The sequence below is a fragment of the Odocoileus virginianus genome, chromosome 32, assembly GCF_023699985.2.
Source record: "Odocoileus virginianus isolate 20LAN1187 ecotype Illinois chromosome 32, Ovbor_1.2, whole genome shotgun sequence".
Lineage (NCBI taxonomy): Eukaryota > Metazoa > Chordata > Mammalia > Artiodactyla > Cervidae > Odocoileus > Odocoileus virginianus.
The window spans coordinates 29,960,907-29,975,897 of NC_069705.1; the positions used below are offsets into that span (position 1 = coordinate 29,960,907).

At 46.0% G+C, this 14,991-nt stretch overlaps 1 protein-coding gene across 7 annotated transcripts in view; it reads right to left on the minus strand.

Moving 5' to 3' along the window:
• TENM3 (teneurin transmembrane protein 3) overlaps positions 1–14,991 on the minus strand; it is a 991,614-nt gene that overhangs the window by 5,509 nt on the left and 971,114 nt on the right. For all 7 annotated transcript variants that reach the window (XM_070460107.1, XM_070460106.1, XM_070460105.1 and 4 more), the window contains 3 exons: positions 8,307–8,603; positions 4,060–5,671; positions 438–568 (listed from right to left, as the gene is read on the minus strand). In XM_070460107.1, coding sequence (XP_070316208.1) covers positions 438–568; positions 4,060–5,671; positions 8,307–8,603 — 2,040 coding nt within the window. The remainder of the gene's footprint in view (positions 1–437; positions 569–4,059; positions 5,672–8,306; positions 8,604–14,991) is intronic.

Sequence of the window (14,991 nt, forward strand, 5' to 3'; positions counted from 1 at the left end):
TTTTATTTTTAATCTTTTTCCCTTGAAAACATGGCTAACATTTTAAAGAAGTGGAACTTTGTGGCATTGTTTGTGAGCTGCTAATTTGTAACATGAATTCCCTGCCCTCCTGTTTATTGTATCTTTGCCTTAAGGTCCCAAATCTTATAAATGTGCATTCCTGGGGTTCTCTGTAGAAACCTTGCACTCATCAATGAGCTTTCATATTTTATTACTGTTTGATAATGTCTTTCTGTTTTTATTAGCATCACTAAAAGCAGACTGAAGCCTGTTTCACAGGCCCCTGGTCTGCTGAACAGAAATGCAAGAGAGATGTGGTGCTTTCTTTCCTGAATCAAAAAAAAAAAAAAAAAAAAAAAAGTCTTTGGTACCCAGGGGACCATACAGCACAAGCAAGCCCCTTGTCACCTTTCATAGTTTCGCTTTTTGTCTCTTACCGGGATATCATCCCACTGCTGACTCTTCACGAGTTCGTAAGAAGGCTCCGTTAAATCAAATTTGGGGACAGGGAATCCAGGAATAGCATTGTGCAGATGGAATCCAAAGGTCACCAGCCAACTGTTAACATCTGGGAAAAGAAGGTCCAGAATCAGAGATTCCCGAGTTTACTCTGTGATTTCCGACACCTTTCGGCCTTACCTGAAAACCCCACCTTCACAAACGATAACCTGAAAAAGAGCTCAGGTTTGCCTCTGCCCTACAATGAAAAACTGACTCTTTTCAGACACGGTAAAAATAACTTCAGTAGCAGAAGGCTACAGACAGTGTGGATAATAGAGACTCACTTAGACCGATGGGTACCCGGTCCCACGTGGGAAGTTGCAACCCGTTGCTGGTAATAGTGTTAAAAAAAAAAAAAGTCGAATAACAATGCCTAGCAGTGTGAAAGAGACATGGTTGTTGAACACAAATAACATCTGTAGTTAGTGAAGGCTGGTCTTAACTAGAAGTCCTGTGTTATTAGCTTTCCAGAGTGGCTAGCCAAGGATATGCAAGTTTCCACTACCCATTTTCTATTAATAAAAACCCCGCATCGAGTGTATGAAAATCAACAGTCAACTCGTAATCAAAGATGAATGCCAAAAGCTGGCTGAGCTGGCCGGGGGCACAGAAGTTCTGATTCCCATCAGTTCTAACTTCAAAGGCTCACTGCGCACAGGTGAGGACAAACTTTTGAGGGAGAGAAGCTGGAAACCTTTAAGATGGTATTTTAAAATATTGCCATGTGACTCCAAAAGCCATTACGCTGAGAATAAAGCTTTTATTCTATTCTGGAGGTTACACTGTTACAGAACTACTCAGCAGGCTTGCAGCTTTATGAGTACAGTTGGGTGTAGATTATTTTATATATTAAGCACATTGCTGGAAAATTTGAAATTGCATTTCACCTAATATATTTTATGCTGTTCCATCTCTCTTTTGATGTTTTTCAAAAAATGCTGCTGTGGCATTCCCTGGCGTCCATGTTGCTGGGAGAGCATGAATTTAAGAGCGGTGGGTTGCCAGCCTCTCGGGCAGCACCGTCAACACCTCTTAAATAAGCCGTGGGGAACTGCTTGTTGGAATGATGGAGGCCACATGCTCCCCGATTCCTTCTCCAGGGCACCAGCTTGCACCTCTCTGTCAGGCTGGCAGGTCCCTTTCTGCAGGCATCATATAGGCTATAAACTCAGTGGTCTGCTCCCTCTTTTTTTTTTAAATTAAAAAAATTTATTTATTTTGCCACATTGGGTCTTAGTTGTGGCACTCAAGCTCCTTCACTGTGGCCTGAGCTGTCTAGTTATGGCAAGAGGGCTTAGTTGTGCCACGGCATGTGGGATCCTGGTTCCCCGACCAGGGATCGAACCAGTCGTCTGCACTGCGAGGCAAATTCTAAACTGCTGAACCACTAGGGATGTCCCATCCCTCTTTTAAATGGAGGGCTGGTGGTGGTGGTGGAGAGAGAAAAACCCCAAGTTTATTGCATAGGAGAGAAAGTGATATATGTGTGTGCGCGCTCGTGTGCACGTGCATAAGATTGGGAGGGTGTGGTTTATGTTTTAGAGAAAATTTTTGAATGGGGGCAGAGCTACTCCTACTATGAACAATGTCTGTGAAGCAGTGAAAAATCAGAGGCTCTTAACATGTTGAAGATTTCTGCCCAGATGCTGGGACGTGAGTGCACATGTGTACTGGGGAAGCCTGAAGGAGAACACCCATTTGGGTGTTGTTGAGTCAGGACGCTGAGAGCAGGGATTTGGAGCAGGTTCATGTGGCAGAGAGCTAGGCGAAGCTTGAGACAGTCTGGGGAAGCGGGAAGCAGATGTGAAATGAACAGGGGACAATATTTTGAGAGCTGTACCGAAGACAGAACATCCTGGCATGCTTCAAATATTGAACAAGGGGAGAGGCAGCCAGACGGAGCATCTAACACAAGGCAAAACAAAACAGAAAGCCCCAAACCAAACCAAATACAGAAAAAGAAAACAGGGAGCAGCCTTCCTCTAGGAAGCATAAACAAGGGGTTAATTACGGCAGTGTGACTCAGGAACAAAGTGGAACCAGGAGGGCTCAGCGTCCCCGGGCCGGGGATGAGTGGAGAGCCCTGCTCGCTGAAGGGGAGCCCCGTGGACTGTGGAGCGTAAGCTTGTGCAGTCACCAAGGAAAGCAGGATGGAGGCTCCTCACAAAGCTAAGAACAGAATTACCATGTGAGCCAGCAGTCTCTCTTCTGGCTGGTTATCCCCCAAATGCAAAAGCACTAATTTGAAAAGATACATGCCCCCTATGTTCACTGCAGCATTCTTAAAATAGTCAAGATAAGGAAACGACCTAAGTGCTTATCCATAGATGAATGTGTAAGGAAGATACGGTGTATGTATATATGTACATGCACACACAGTGGAATGTTGGTCGCGAAAAATGAAACCTTGCCATTTGTAACAACATGGGTAGATCTTGAGGGTATTATGCAAAGTGAAGTAAGTCAGAGGGAGAAAGACCAATCCTGTGTGATTTCACTCCTAGGGCAATTTTCTTCTTTTTTTTTTTTGGCTGCACCACATGGAGTGTGGGATCTTAGTTTCCCAACCAGGGATCGAGCCCCAGGCCCCCAGCAGTGAAAGTGTAGATTCTTAACCACTGGACCCCCAGGGTACTCCCCTAACTCCCATGAAACAGACGATCAAACCAAGCATGCCGGAGAGAACGGAGTATGGCTACAGGGGGGGAAGGAGATGCGGGGAGGGACAAGGTGGATTAAGGGCATCCGCTCTCTGGGGACAGATGTTGAGTAAGTTTTGGACGGTACACTGCAGTGTACACAGAAGTAGAAACAGGATGGCGTACACATGAAACATACAATGTTATAAAGCAGTGTTACCTCCGTAAAAAGTAATGAAGATTATTACAGAGAACCACAGTTGTGCTTGGGCTTCCCTGGTAGCTCAGACGGTAAAGAATTTGCCTGCAATGCAGGAGACCTGGGTTCAGTCCCTGGGTCAGGAAGATTTCCTGGAGAAGGGAATGGCTACCCACTCCAATATTCTTGCCTGGAGAATTCCACGGAGAGAGGAACCTGGTGGGCTACAGTCCATGGGGTCACAAAGAGCCGGACACCATCGAGTGACTTTCCCTTCTTTTCACTACTACTAAAAGCAGAATTGCATGTTATTGTATTTTATACCACAAAGTAGGCATTGCCATCCCCATTTTATTGTTAAGGAAACTAAAGTCACATGACGTGTCGTTGGAGAGGTGTTCAGATTGGGGCTCCAGTTTGGGGGCTTCAAGTTCAGCCCCCCATGTCCCTTCCTTTCAAGTGGCATGCCTAGATTCCATGTCATTTCAGAAAAACTGTGGTCTTGGGCACTGGCCGGCAGAACAGGAAGTAACAAACTATGTCCCAGTGTCCCTCTGTTGGTTTCTCCTTGGTTTCATTGAAAAGATTAGACATTTGATTTTTTTTTTTTTAAGACATTTGATTTTGCAGGAGGAAGGCATCAAGTTAAACCCCCCAGCAGTTATTTTTTGGATTCAACGATTAACTCAGTACTTGGCAAGGAAAAACAATTCTGCTTACCTGTTATGTAGTCTTTCACATCATGGATTTTGCTTGCTGGGTTGTTATTCCTAAACATATACAGGTTAAAGGGAGCTGGGTCCTTCCCAATTCTTTTCCAGATTTCTATGTCAGGCGTTGTCCACCGTCCTGCCAAAATGTCATAATCCCTTTCTCCAAAATGGATTAATTTTGTGAGTGGGTCATATAAGCCACCGTGAAATCCAATTACCAGCTGGAAGTCAATATTGGAGTCAAAATAGATCTCACCATAGGCGGTGTACTGAATCTGTTTGAGCATAAGCCCGTTGCTACTGAAAACAGCCAGCGGCGTCCCTGTGTTGTCCGATGCGATGTAGAATTCATCCCCGCTGCTGATTTCCATGGCAAAGAGATGTCCTTGGAGATCGTAATAGAGGGAGGTGATCTCTGAACTCGAGTGGTTGTAGACGTGAGTAATTCTGGTGGGGTAAGTGAGGTCCGCGTAGAAAAACTGCAGGTGCTGTCCCAGACTGGTCTTGCTGGACACGCGCCTCCCCAGGCCATCATAACGATAGATCACCGTCCAGCCGCTGCCTTTACTGTAGACTCGGGTCAGAAGCCCCTTGGAGCTGTACTCGAAGATCTCGGTGCCTCTCTGGCGCAGGAAGCCATCCTCATCCAACCGGTACTGAACGTCACCCAGCCGGGTGATCCTGTCTCGCAGGTCGTAGCGGAGCGGGGTCAGCCGCGCGCTGCTACTCGGGTTCAGTAAATGGAGGTTGCCATTCAGGTCGTAGTTGTAACGCCACATGATTTTCTCATTCAGGTAGACCGTCTGGAGCTGTCCATCGACGTCATACTCGTAAGCGTACTTGGTGGTGTTGGCGAAGGGCCCTATTTTAATCTCTCTCTTGGTTACCCGACCCATGTTGTCATACTGAATTGTAATCCAGTACATGAGCGACCTGAATATCTCATACTGAATCTCCTTGATGCGGCCATGGGCATCAAAGTGCTTCGTGTAAGTCATGACAGCCGTGGAAATGATCTGGTTAATATCGTAATAGATGACGCCAAATTTTCCAAACTGCTCCACTTTGCCCGAAATGTCGTCGAACTGATAGAGGTCGATGGGCAGGGGGGTCTCATTGATGACGCCCTGCATGCTGGTCACCCGAAAACTGTTGTCATAGCTGTAGTCGAATCTCGCGTTCACCATCCCGTCTTCGCTGAAGCGGAAGATCTGCCTGTCAATCAGAGGGCCGATCTGCCTGTATCTAATGGTGCAAATGAAACCATCGCTCTGGAGGTTTACGGTCTTGAGGACTCCCGCTGTCTCATCGTAGGTGAAACTGACCCGCGTGCTGTCGTATAAGATCTCCGAGAGCCTGGTCTGCCTTCGATACTTGAATAAGACCCTCCTGCTGGTCCCCAGGAAAGCCGTCTGCAGAAGCAGCCCCTCCTCGTTGTAGTCGGTGATGACCGAGGCGTTGCTCTCCGGCGGGTTGTATATGTTGCGGTAATAGCCGATGGAGCGGATGGTCTGCATGGTGTGGCGAGCCACGCTGGGCATGGTGATGGCAGAGAGCTGGTCCCACATATCGTATTCAAAGATATACTGCCGCTGGCTGTGGAGCAGAAGCACCATGGACTGCAAAGAGGGAGCGTGCCATTAGCTGATATTTGCGAATGGGGGGTGGGGGTGGGGTAAAAGTAGATGTAGTGACCACAAAGACACAAAAATAGTCCGCCTGAGAAAATGATTTTCGCTTTAATTGAGTTCTCCTTGACCTTCCCTGTCCTTAACGATTTCCTGCCTAATTTGCCTGGATGCTTAATTGCCAGCGGCTTTGCACTGAGTGCCTCAACTCTCATAATGGGCTACTTGTCAGAATCGGACTTTTTTTTTTTTTTTGTATCAGGCGTTCACAGCCAAGCAGCAGATTGTCAATGGATCTGGATAAGTCATAATACAGGCATGAGCAAAGCTGCTTCAAAGACAATATTTCACTGGGAAAACAGCATATGGGAAGTGCAGTCCTGTCCATAATTAGCAATTATTTAGTAAGGTGGCTTTTCCCCAAACATTTCATGGAAGAGCCACTCAAATCGTGCTTGAATTTCCAGTGCACTTGGAGGAGGAGCAAAGCATTCAAAATATTTATTTCATAAAGAAGAGACATAAAATTAGCCCCTAAAGGGATTGTGTGTACATAAAGCATCAACAGCAACACGGCTAGGTTAATCTTGGTGAATAAGAGCTGTCAATGCCCTTATTAGGAATATGGATCCAGAGGTGGTGTTTTGTTTACAAATTCTTTACATGACATCTGAAATGACAATGAAATCTGCATTCTGAAATTTCCTAAGAACCAAATCTGACTTGTCCCTTAGGTACAGTAAGGGTGGTTTCTGGGCTATGCACTGCTTGGGTGCTAAATTATGAGGTGAATAAATATATGAATCAAAGTAAGCTTGGCTCATTCTTCAAGTGATTTCAGAAAGACAAAAGACAGTTTATTAGGCCAAGGGAGAGAAAGTCAGCCTGGAGGCTGGTTTGGTAGCTCTGCCGTGGCAGAGTGCGGGCAGTTCTTTCCTCTGGGAGGCTCCCTCTAAACCCTGTTAGATCAAATGGAGTGATGGCCAAGCTGGGTGGAGCTGATAACCTAACCCTCCGCCTCTACCACCCCCCCCCCCACCCCTACACCAGGACATACTCTTTGCTTTTGACATAAAAGCACATAACCCCTTGTCGAGGCTTACTCCTTTTCCTCTTTATCATCCACCATTTTGCAAATGCAGTTTGCCTGACCCAGGCTTCTGCAGGATCTCCTCCATGGACACATCTGGGGGTGATTTTTGTGTGCAGGCTGTGTGACCAAGGTCTTGAGACTTGTTGCTAATGGTCTGCATTCTTCCAAGGAAGGCTTGGACCACTGCTGAATTTACAGGACCCTTTTTGCAGGGTCCTAGAATCACATAGGTAGTAACATATTACTTGCTTTGCCACGAATACACTTTGGCTTAGGGTGCCTGTGCTGGCGAGGAAATGGAAATAGTTTGGGTGGGTTTTAGGGATTTTGGAGAGATGCTGAGAACATGCTCGCTGGCTTTTCTGATTCCTGCTGATGTGTGAAGGTGATCTCTGTTACGGCTGGGGTCATTTTGACAGCAGCTCTTATCAATGGTATGCCCCTTGGCTCCCTTTAAAGATTTTTCAGTCACATTACGGTCACTACTCTCAATGTTGGGGGTCCGGGAATTAATTTTATTAATTTATTTTTGGCCAAGCGATCTTAGTTCCCTGACCAGGTCTTTAGGAAGAGGAGTCCGTGTATCGTCAGTCCGTCTGGAATTAGATGAGCTGACTTACATGCACGAGGCTGGTCCAGAGCACCTCTGGGGGAGAGCAAGATGGGGTGCGTGAGGGGGCGGCAGTGTGGACGTGTGTGTGTGGAGGACAGAAGTCACTCCGTGCAGTCGAGGATGCACTGGGAGTGATGAGAGGCACAGAACTCAAAACCAAGGCGAACATTCATCTCAAAGGGGAATGAAACGTTTCACAAAGATGCAGGATTCTCTGTCTTTCAGAAAGGAATTACAAGGAGGTGGTCCTCCCCTTTCCTCTTTTCGCTGTCATTCCCTTTTAAGCCCAGTCACTACCTGAAACCTGGCGCCCTGCACATGTGTAACTGCATCTTTTCTGGTAGCGTGTTACTGTCTCAGGCATGGGTTCCCTATCAGTGCAGACGGAAGGGGAGAGGGCCTGGAGGCCCGGAAGTGTGGCTTGCTTAAAAAACGGCTTCTTTTGGTTACTGATGCGTAAATAGGATCTATGGGCTTTTTACGGTTATGTCGAAGCTCTGCCAGGAACGACACACACCTGACAGCTTTAACTGTGAGAACGTCTAAGGCGCTTTCTGAAACGAACAAGCTCGCGCTGAGATGATTTACAAATGACTTACAAGCTCAGGGTCTAATGCATGAATGTTGTCGACGGATGAGCTTGGCAGGTGGGCGGTGGTGGTGGTGGTTTACAGCCTAAGTCAGGGAAAAGGGTCTCAGAGGGCTAACTTCACTAAGAAACACCGTGGCTGAGGCGCAGATTCCTCAGTGCTCTATAGCTGTGTGTTACATACGGATGCTCAGATGATAAATGGAAGTCGGTCAAGCACCGGTGGCCCCACCCCCCTGCCCCGCCCACCCCCACAGTGTGCTCGGGCAATTTACACGCTGGGAAAGACCAATCATTGCTTCCCTCTGTTTCCCCTCTGGGTGCAGCGTACCTTTTCCAAGTATGTGTAACTCCAGGTTTTACCGTCAGCAAAAACCCGGGACACAATCCTCCCCTGTCCATCATAATCGACTTTCTCGCTGGTGGTTCCTCGCTGGATGCTGGCAATTTGACCCGTGGACGAATAGGTGACATTGACGGCCATCAGCTTGCTACTCGGCAGCCAGAGAGTCGGATGCCCGGACGTGTCATAGGCGATCCTCAGGAGAAATTTACGGTGGTCATCATAGATCTTCTCTGTCTTTGTTGTTCGATCAAAGTCAACTGAAAGGAGGTTTCTGCCATTAACCTGGTTCAACACAAACAAGATGATAAAATAAATCACGCTGTTCCAATACCAGCCCCTTATTACTCTTCAGGGTCCCCGCTATTGTTTAAACACCATTTATGATGATTGATTCTCTTTGTCAGTAAATTAATTTAGCAACTTCTTGGGTACAAGTGCAAGGCAGTAGATTAACTGCTCTTTTAAAAGGTTTCATTAAGCAGAGAGACAGCCTGGCGTTTGTTCAAAACCCTTTCAATTAAATTCTGTAAACTTAAGCAACTGATAAGAAAAATGCCGAGATGTATTTGCTTTCAAGTTTGCTCAGAAGATAGGAAGGTGGTAAGCCTGACATTGCTGCAAATTACTCAAAGCCCCGCCCTCCCAGAAGACACTGGGAAATAACTGCTCACTAGATTAATCATGGCTACATTAAATAAAACGGTGGTAAATGTGATTCCAGCCCTTTGAAGAACAGTTAAGTAGAAGCTGGAGCCCACATTACTGTAAATTATTAATCAGTTTAAATAGCAGGAGGTTACAAACACGATCCTCGCTTTGGGCTGAGTGCTGAAATGTCACAATTTTTTGGAATGCCTTTTTCTTTGATAACATCTGGTTAACTGGCAAGGACTTCAGATCCTTCACTCCCACATCTACACAGTCTGACCACCGTGCTTAATTTACAAATTGAGCTCCACGTTGTCCTAGGGACTCCGTGGGGCTCTGTGCCATCCTTAGAATCCATGACTACGTCTGGCTGTTACTGTCTGCGATCCAAGGTGCACACCAGCCTGCGTTCGCTGCTATGGTGGACACGTGGACTTGGTTAAATTCTGCTTTATAGACGGTCTACTGTGTCTACAGAAGGCCAGGGCCAGTAAATTCTTTGATTTTCTGCTGCACCTTTGTGACAATGGTGGCTTGTCCATAACAAAATGTTCCTCAACTGTTCGGACTGTTACAAGTTACATGGGAAAATCCTAACCTTTATTGACCATGTCCTAGCTAGAACCTTCAAAGTAGACAACTCCAGTTGATCACTTACACACACACACCCTGTAGAAGGATATGACAACCCACAAATATTCTTGCCTGGGAAATCCCATGGACAGAGGAGCCTGGTGGGCTACAGTCCATAGGGTCAAAAAGTCAGACACGACCAAGTGAATGAACACCACCACATATATGCACCACACCAATACATGTAAGTAAAATACATGTATATTTATGTAAAATCTGGGATAAACATTTGTGTCTTCTATCATGGCCATTAAATAAGACCTATGAAAAAATACTCCCTAAGCTTTTATTTGAACTCTTCCAGTTAGCTCTTCAAGGGGAGTATTGTGAAGTCCACAGAAAGATAAAGATACCAGCTGAAAAGAAGTTTATGCCTAAAAGGCAAAGTGATTTTGGGGGAAAAATGGCCAGAGAGATGAGTCACAACACATGAGAAAGCGGAGCCCGGATGGAGTGAGATCTTGATTTTTCAGTTCCATCATTGGAGATCCCTAGGTTGGGAAGATCCCCTAGAGGAGAGCATGGCGACTCCAGTATTCTTGAGAATCCCTTGGACAGAGGAGTCTGGTGGGCTACAGTCCCTAGGATCACACAGAGTCGACACGACTGAAGCCACTTAGCATGCACGCGTGATGTAGGAAAAAGAAAACAACCCTGGACCACAGAGCAACCGGTACGCGTTGGTGTGGGCATGTGTGTGCTTTGGAGGAGGAACCCAAGCACCTGAAAGCCCCATCTCCACACCCTCAGGGTCTGGGAGCTGCACGACCCTGGGCTTGTGGCGCTCAGAGTCTGTTTCATCTCTCTGTAAATAAAGAGGTTGGAATGGAGTGTCAACTACAAATTAGCACTCGCCATGTGTATGTGGTTAGTTGCTCGGTTGTGTCCGACTCTTTGTGACCCCGTGGACTGTAGCCCGCCAGGCTCCTCTGTCCATGGGATTCTCCGGGCAAGAATACTGGAACAGCTTGCCATGCTCTTCTCCAGGGGATCGTCCCAGCCCAGGGATTGAACCTTGGTCTCCCACGTTGCAGTCATATCCTTTATGGTCTGAGACCTCAGGGAAACCCTGGGCACTTGCAGTCTACCTCTTACAAGGATTAAATCATGTGCTACTACAGCTTCTGACCTTCAACATCTCCTGAAAGGAGTTCAGGGTGGACAGCAGAAAGGAGACACTCTGGAAAAACTGGCAGGACAGGTCTTCGGAAAGATACTTTCAGGAGCTGATTTTATGACCCCAATTCTTGCATCTCCTCACATCTAGAAAAGCACTAAATTCCTTCATGATGATGTCTGCTCCTTGTGACTGAAAGAGACCTTCTGAAAAAATATGTGCTTAACTGCATGTATTGTATTCTCCCTTCTCCAGAGTCACATATATACTGACCCTTCCCACTACTCTCTTTGGAACAGTTTCTCAGAGCTATCATCATTTTATATGATTCTGACCCGCCAGCCGAAGGCTTTCTGGGCTTCCGTTTTCCCAAGTGGAAGTGTCTGCAGATTAGTAGCTCAGCCTTCTGTGAATTCTGTGAGACGTAACAAGTTTGTCTTGGAAAAAGCCTGATGAAGGCACCGTTTGCTTTGTGTACCCTGGAAGGAAGCTACTGGCTAATGCTACAAAGATATATTTTGAAGTCTACAAATTTATAGATTTGATTTGATGTCAAATTAGCTCAATACTGGACTGGCAGAATTCAGTTCTTCAGCTTTTATTTGCATACTTATGATGCCTGAGCTTCCCTCGTGGCTCAGATGGTAAAGAATCTGCCTGCAATGAGGGGGACTGGGGTTTGATCCCTGGGTGGGAAGATCCCCTGGAGGAGGGCATGCGACCCACTCCAGTACTCTGGCCTGGAGAATCCCATGGACAGAGGAGCCTGGCGGGCTACAGTCCATGGGATCGTGGAGGGTTGGACATGACTGAGCACACAGGTGATGCCTGAAGAAGCGGCTTTCCACAATTTAAATGGCTTCTGAGGGCTCTTGTGTTTCTCACATGGTGATTAAAGAGGGAAACATGAGCCCCAGAGTGTTTAGGTTTGCCCTCCTTTGCCCTTCCTCAGGGTTATTCCAGGCTGCGAACGGCCAAGCGAGACCGCCTGTGGAGGGAGTATCTGTGGACAGCGTGGCCCACGGCCCTGCCCACTGTTTTGTGTTTGGCTTGCATTCATCTTCATCTGTATCTCGGATCTTTATAGCCTTCCTGATTCCTCCCTGTCTCCACAGTGTTTCCTCTGTAGAGAGCATAACAGAACATCTGCCTGCAGATCTGGTAGGACCATTGGACTAGCGATAGAAGAAGGGCCAAAAGACAGGTCTGGGACCCCTTCTTTGCAGGCCTGCACCCCGCTACTGGGCTTCCGATCCGTCTCCCTGGTTTGGGACTATGACTGCGCCACACACTGAAGCGTCCAGAAGGTCTACCACTGCCGTCCTATGAGCCACCACACCGAACACATCACAAATGGAAACACCTCGAAACACCAGGAGACCAAACATCTGGAAAGCATTTAACATTTTCCTCCTATCCTGACAAATGCCTTTCTTGGGTCCTCCAACTGAAGAAATGAGGAAAGAATTAGAATGTGGCTGTTTTTCTCCACATTCCAACACAAGCCAAAGTTTTTACTGTTCTTACTATTTCCAGACAACCAACCACTGTTATTCAATATGTAACCTTTCAGAAGATACTAACAACAGACAAAGGATTAATCTCCAAAATATACAAACAGCTTATGGTGTTCGATGTCAAAAAAAGCAAACAACCCAATCAAAAAAAAAAAAAAAAAATGGGTGAAAGACCTAAATAGACGTCTCTCCAAAGAAGACACACAGATAGTCAAGAGCCTCATGAAAAGATGCTCAGCATCACTAACTATTAGACAAATAGAGATCTCCGCCCCTTCCACCAAGGCCCTAATGTGCTCCTTCGGCAGTTGCAGACACAGTGCAGAAGTCAAGGGATATTTTCATCAGGGACACAATCCCACTTAACTATACCTGTATGAATCGTGGCAATTCTGCAAACTTGTTTTGACAGTCATAAAGGGCTAGCATTGTTCCATGCCCCAGAGGCCTTTTAATAAATAGCATTAAAAAACATTGTTACATCATATACATTTCACCTATGATGAAAAACCTCCTATGTAGTTGTTAAAATACCTTCAGTTACATGAAAGTGAATCCAAATGTGACTAGGTAAGAGGCCACCATGAACTCCTTTGTGATGTACAGTGTTTCTTTGAGCTAAGCATAGAAACATCTCCATTTTCAAAGATCAGGTCCAGCGTGGTGGCAGTTAATCACAATGTCCCTTTGATATCGGGAGGGAGGGAGTTATGTTCCCTCTGGAAGGCTTGAAAAACTGAGGCTCAAACGAGTTAAACAGTGTCTGTCTGTCTGACACCACAGAGCATGATCAGACCACATGCAGGTATCTGCCACGTGGGTGATGGTATCTCGCCTCCCTGGTGTCCTTGTTAGAATGTCAACTGTCTGCAGATGGCTTTGCGTCCCCTCCACAGGTCAGAAGTGCTAACTGCTCTGCATGGCCCCCTCCAGGCCCCGCTGCTCAGATTATACAGTGAGACACAAGGATGTCACATACATGTGACAGGCATAGTAAGAGTTAAATAACAGTCTTCGGAGCTATCATGTCTAGGTATGCCTCGAAATACCGCTTTGGCTTTCAAGTGTCGAGAATTTCTTTTTCCAACAGTTCACTAAATGTTTTCCTTTAAGGATAAGAATTCTAGGTAAGTTTAGACTACCTTTTTTTTTTTTTTGACATGGACCATTTTTAAGGTCTACTGAATTTGTTACAATATTGTTTCTAATTTATGTTTTGGTTTTCTAGCCAGGAGGCATGTAGGATCTTACCTCCCCAAAGAGGGATCAAACCAACAGCCCCTGCACTGAAAGGTGAAGTCTTAACCACTGGACCACCAGGGAAACCCCTTAGAAGGTGACTTTTTATTAGTCAGATGCCAATATAATTTTGGAGAATTGATCAAAAGCTGATTCCCAGTTCAACCACTGACAAAAATCAGGACTATTAAAGACAAGCAACTATTATGCATGTCTTTTTTTAAAAACAAATATGCAGGTACAAAGAAGTAAGCTAAGGAACTGTCAAATCTTTGTTCTGTTTTTCCATGATTTCCTCTGCTGGTTATTCCTATATATCCAAACCCTTTTCCTCTTAATAGAGTTTCACAGAAAATGCTTTTCATGTTGCTCATTTCTTTTTTAATTTTTCCTTTTCTACTCTTTGGCCTTTTCTTTTTTAAAGAGCCACTGCATCCAGTGTTCTATCTATTATATCCATGTAATCTGTTCAGTCTAGAGATAGCTTTCCTTCCTGCAGCCAGACATTGGCAAGGATGTGCTATTCCTACAGCTTCTCTCTCAGGAAGACCTAAAGGCAACAACATAATCCATATTTTAAGCCTGGCTCTTTCTCATTCTTTCATTTATTGAATAAATATTTGAGTGCTCACCCATGGGTCAGGCCCATAACTTAAAAAAAAAAGAAAAGCACTTTCTGCTAGAAGATAAGGAAAGGTAAGAGAGGAGACGCCCTCCCGAGCGGCCCAAGTGGTAAAGAACCCGCCTGCCAATGCAGGAGACTTAAGAGATGCGGGTTTAACCCCTGGGTCGGTAAGATCCCTTGAAGGAGGGCGTGGCAACCACTCCAGTAATGCTGTGTCTGGAGAATCCCATAGACGGAGGAGCATGGTGGGCTACAGTCCACAGGGTTGCATTTTTGGACTGATTTTGACTCTGCTTCCTGATTCAGAGGCCCTGCTGGCCCTCTGTCATCCCCTCCTTCCTCCGCTCTGTGCCCTAATCTGCAGACTCCAGGTCTGGTCTTCCAAGCAGATTTTCACAGCATCACTTTCTCCCTGGAATTCCTCTCTTAGGATGCACAGAGGGGTGGGGTGACCAGGCACGGCTGGCACATCCAAGCTTATCTTGAAAATAAGAAACCCTCCCTTGTGATCCTGGCACATGAGCCATCACACGGATCAGCTGGAGGTCTCCTTTCAGTGTGACTGAACAGGCCGTTCTTAAATACTGGATTTTCTGAAACGGCCTGCCGAGGCACCGTCGTTCAGCTGTTTAGAAAGAAACTAACACCTATGCCTGTGTGCACTGGTCTCTTCCTCCCCAACGGAGGGTTCACTTAAGAATCAGGCTGAGAACCAGAGACTTATAATCAGATTTTTCCTCTGCTCTTAATTTCTTTTTCTGTCTAGGAAAGCAGTGTTACAAAGGAAAGAAAAGGATGCACTTAGGCTAGCCTGTCTCAAAGAACAGTGGGCCACGTGTTATGTGGTCACTTTTAGGACAAAGCATTTCCCTGGTTTTCCCTCTTTTGCAG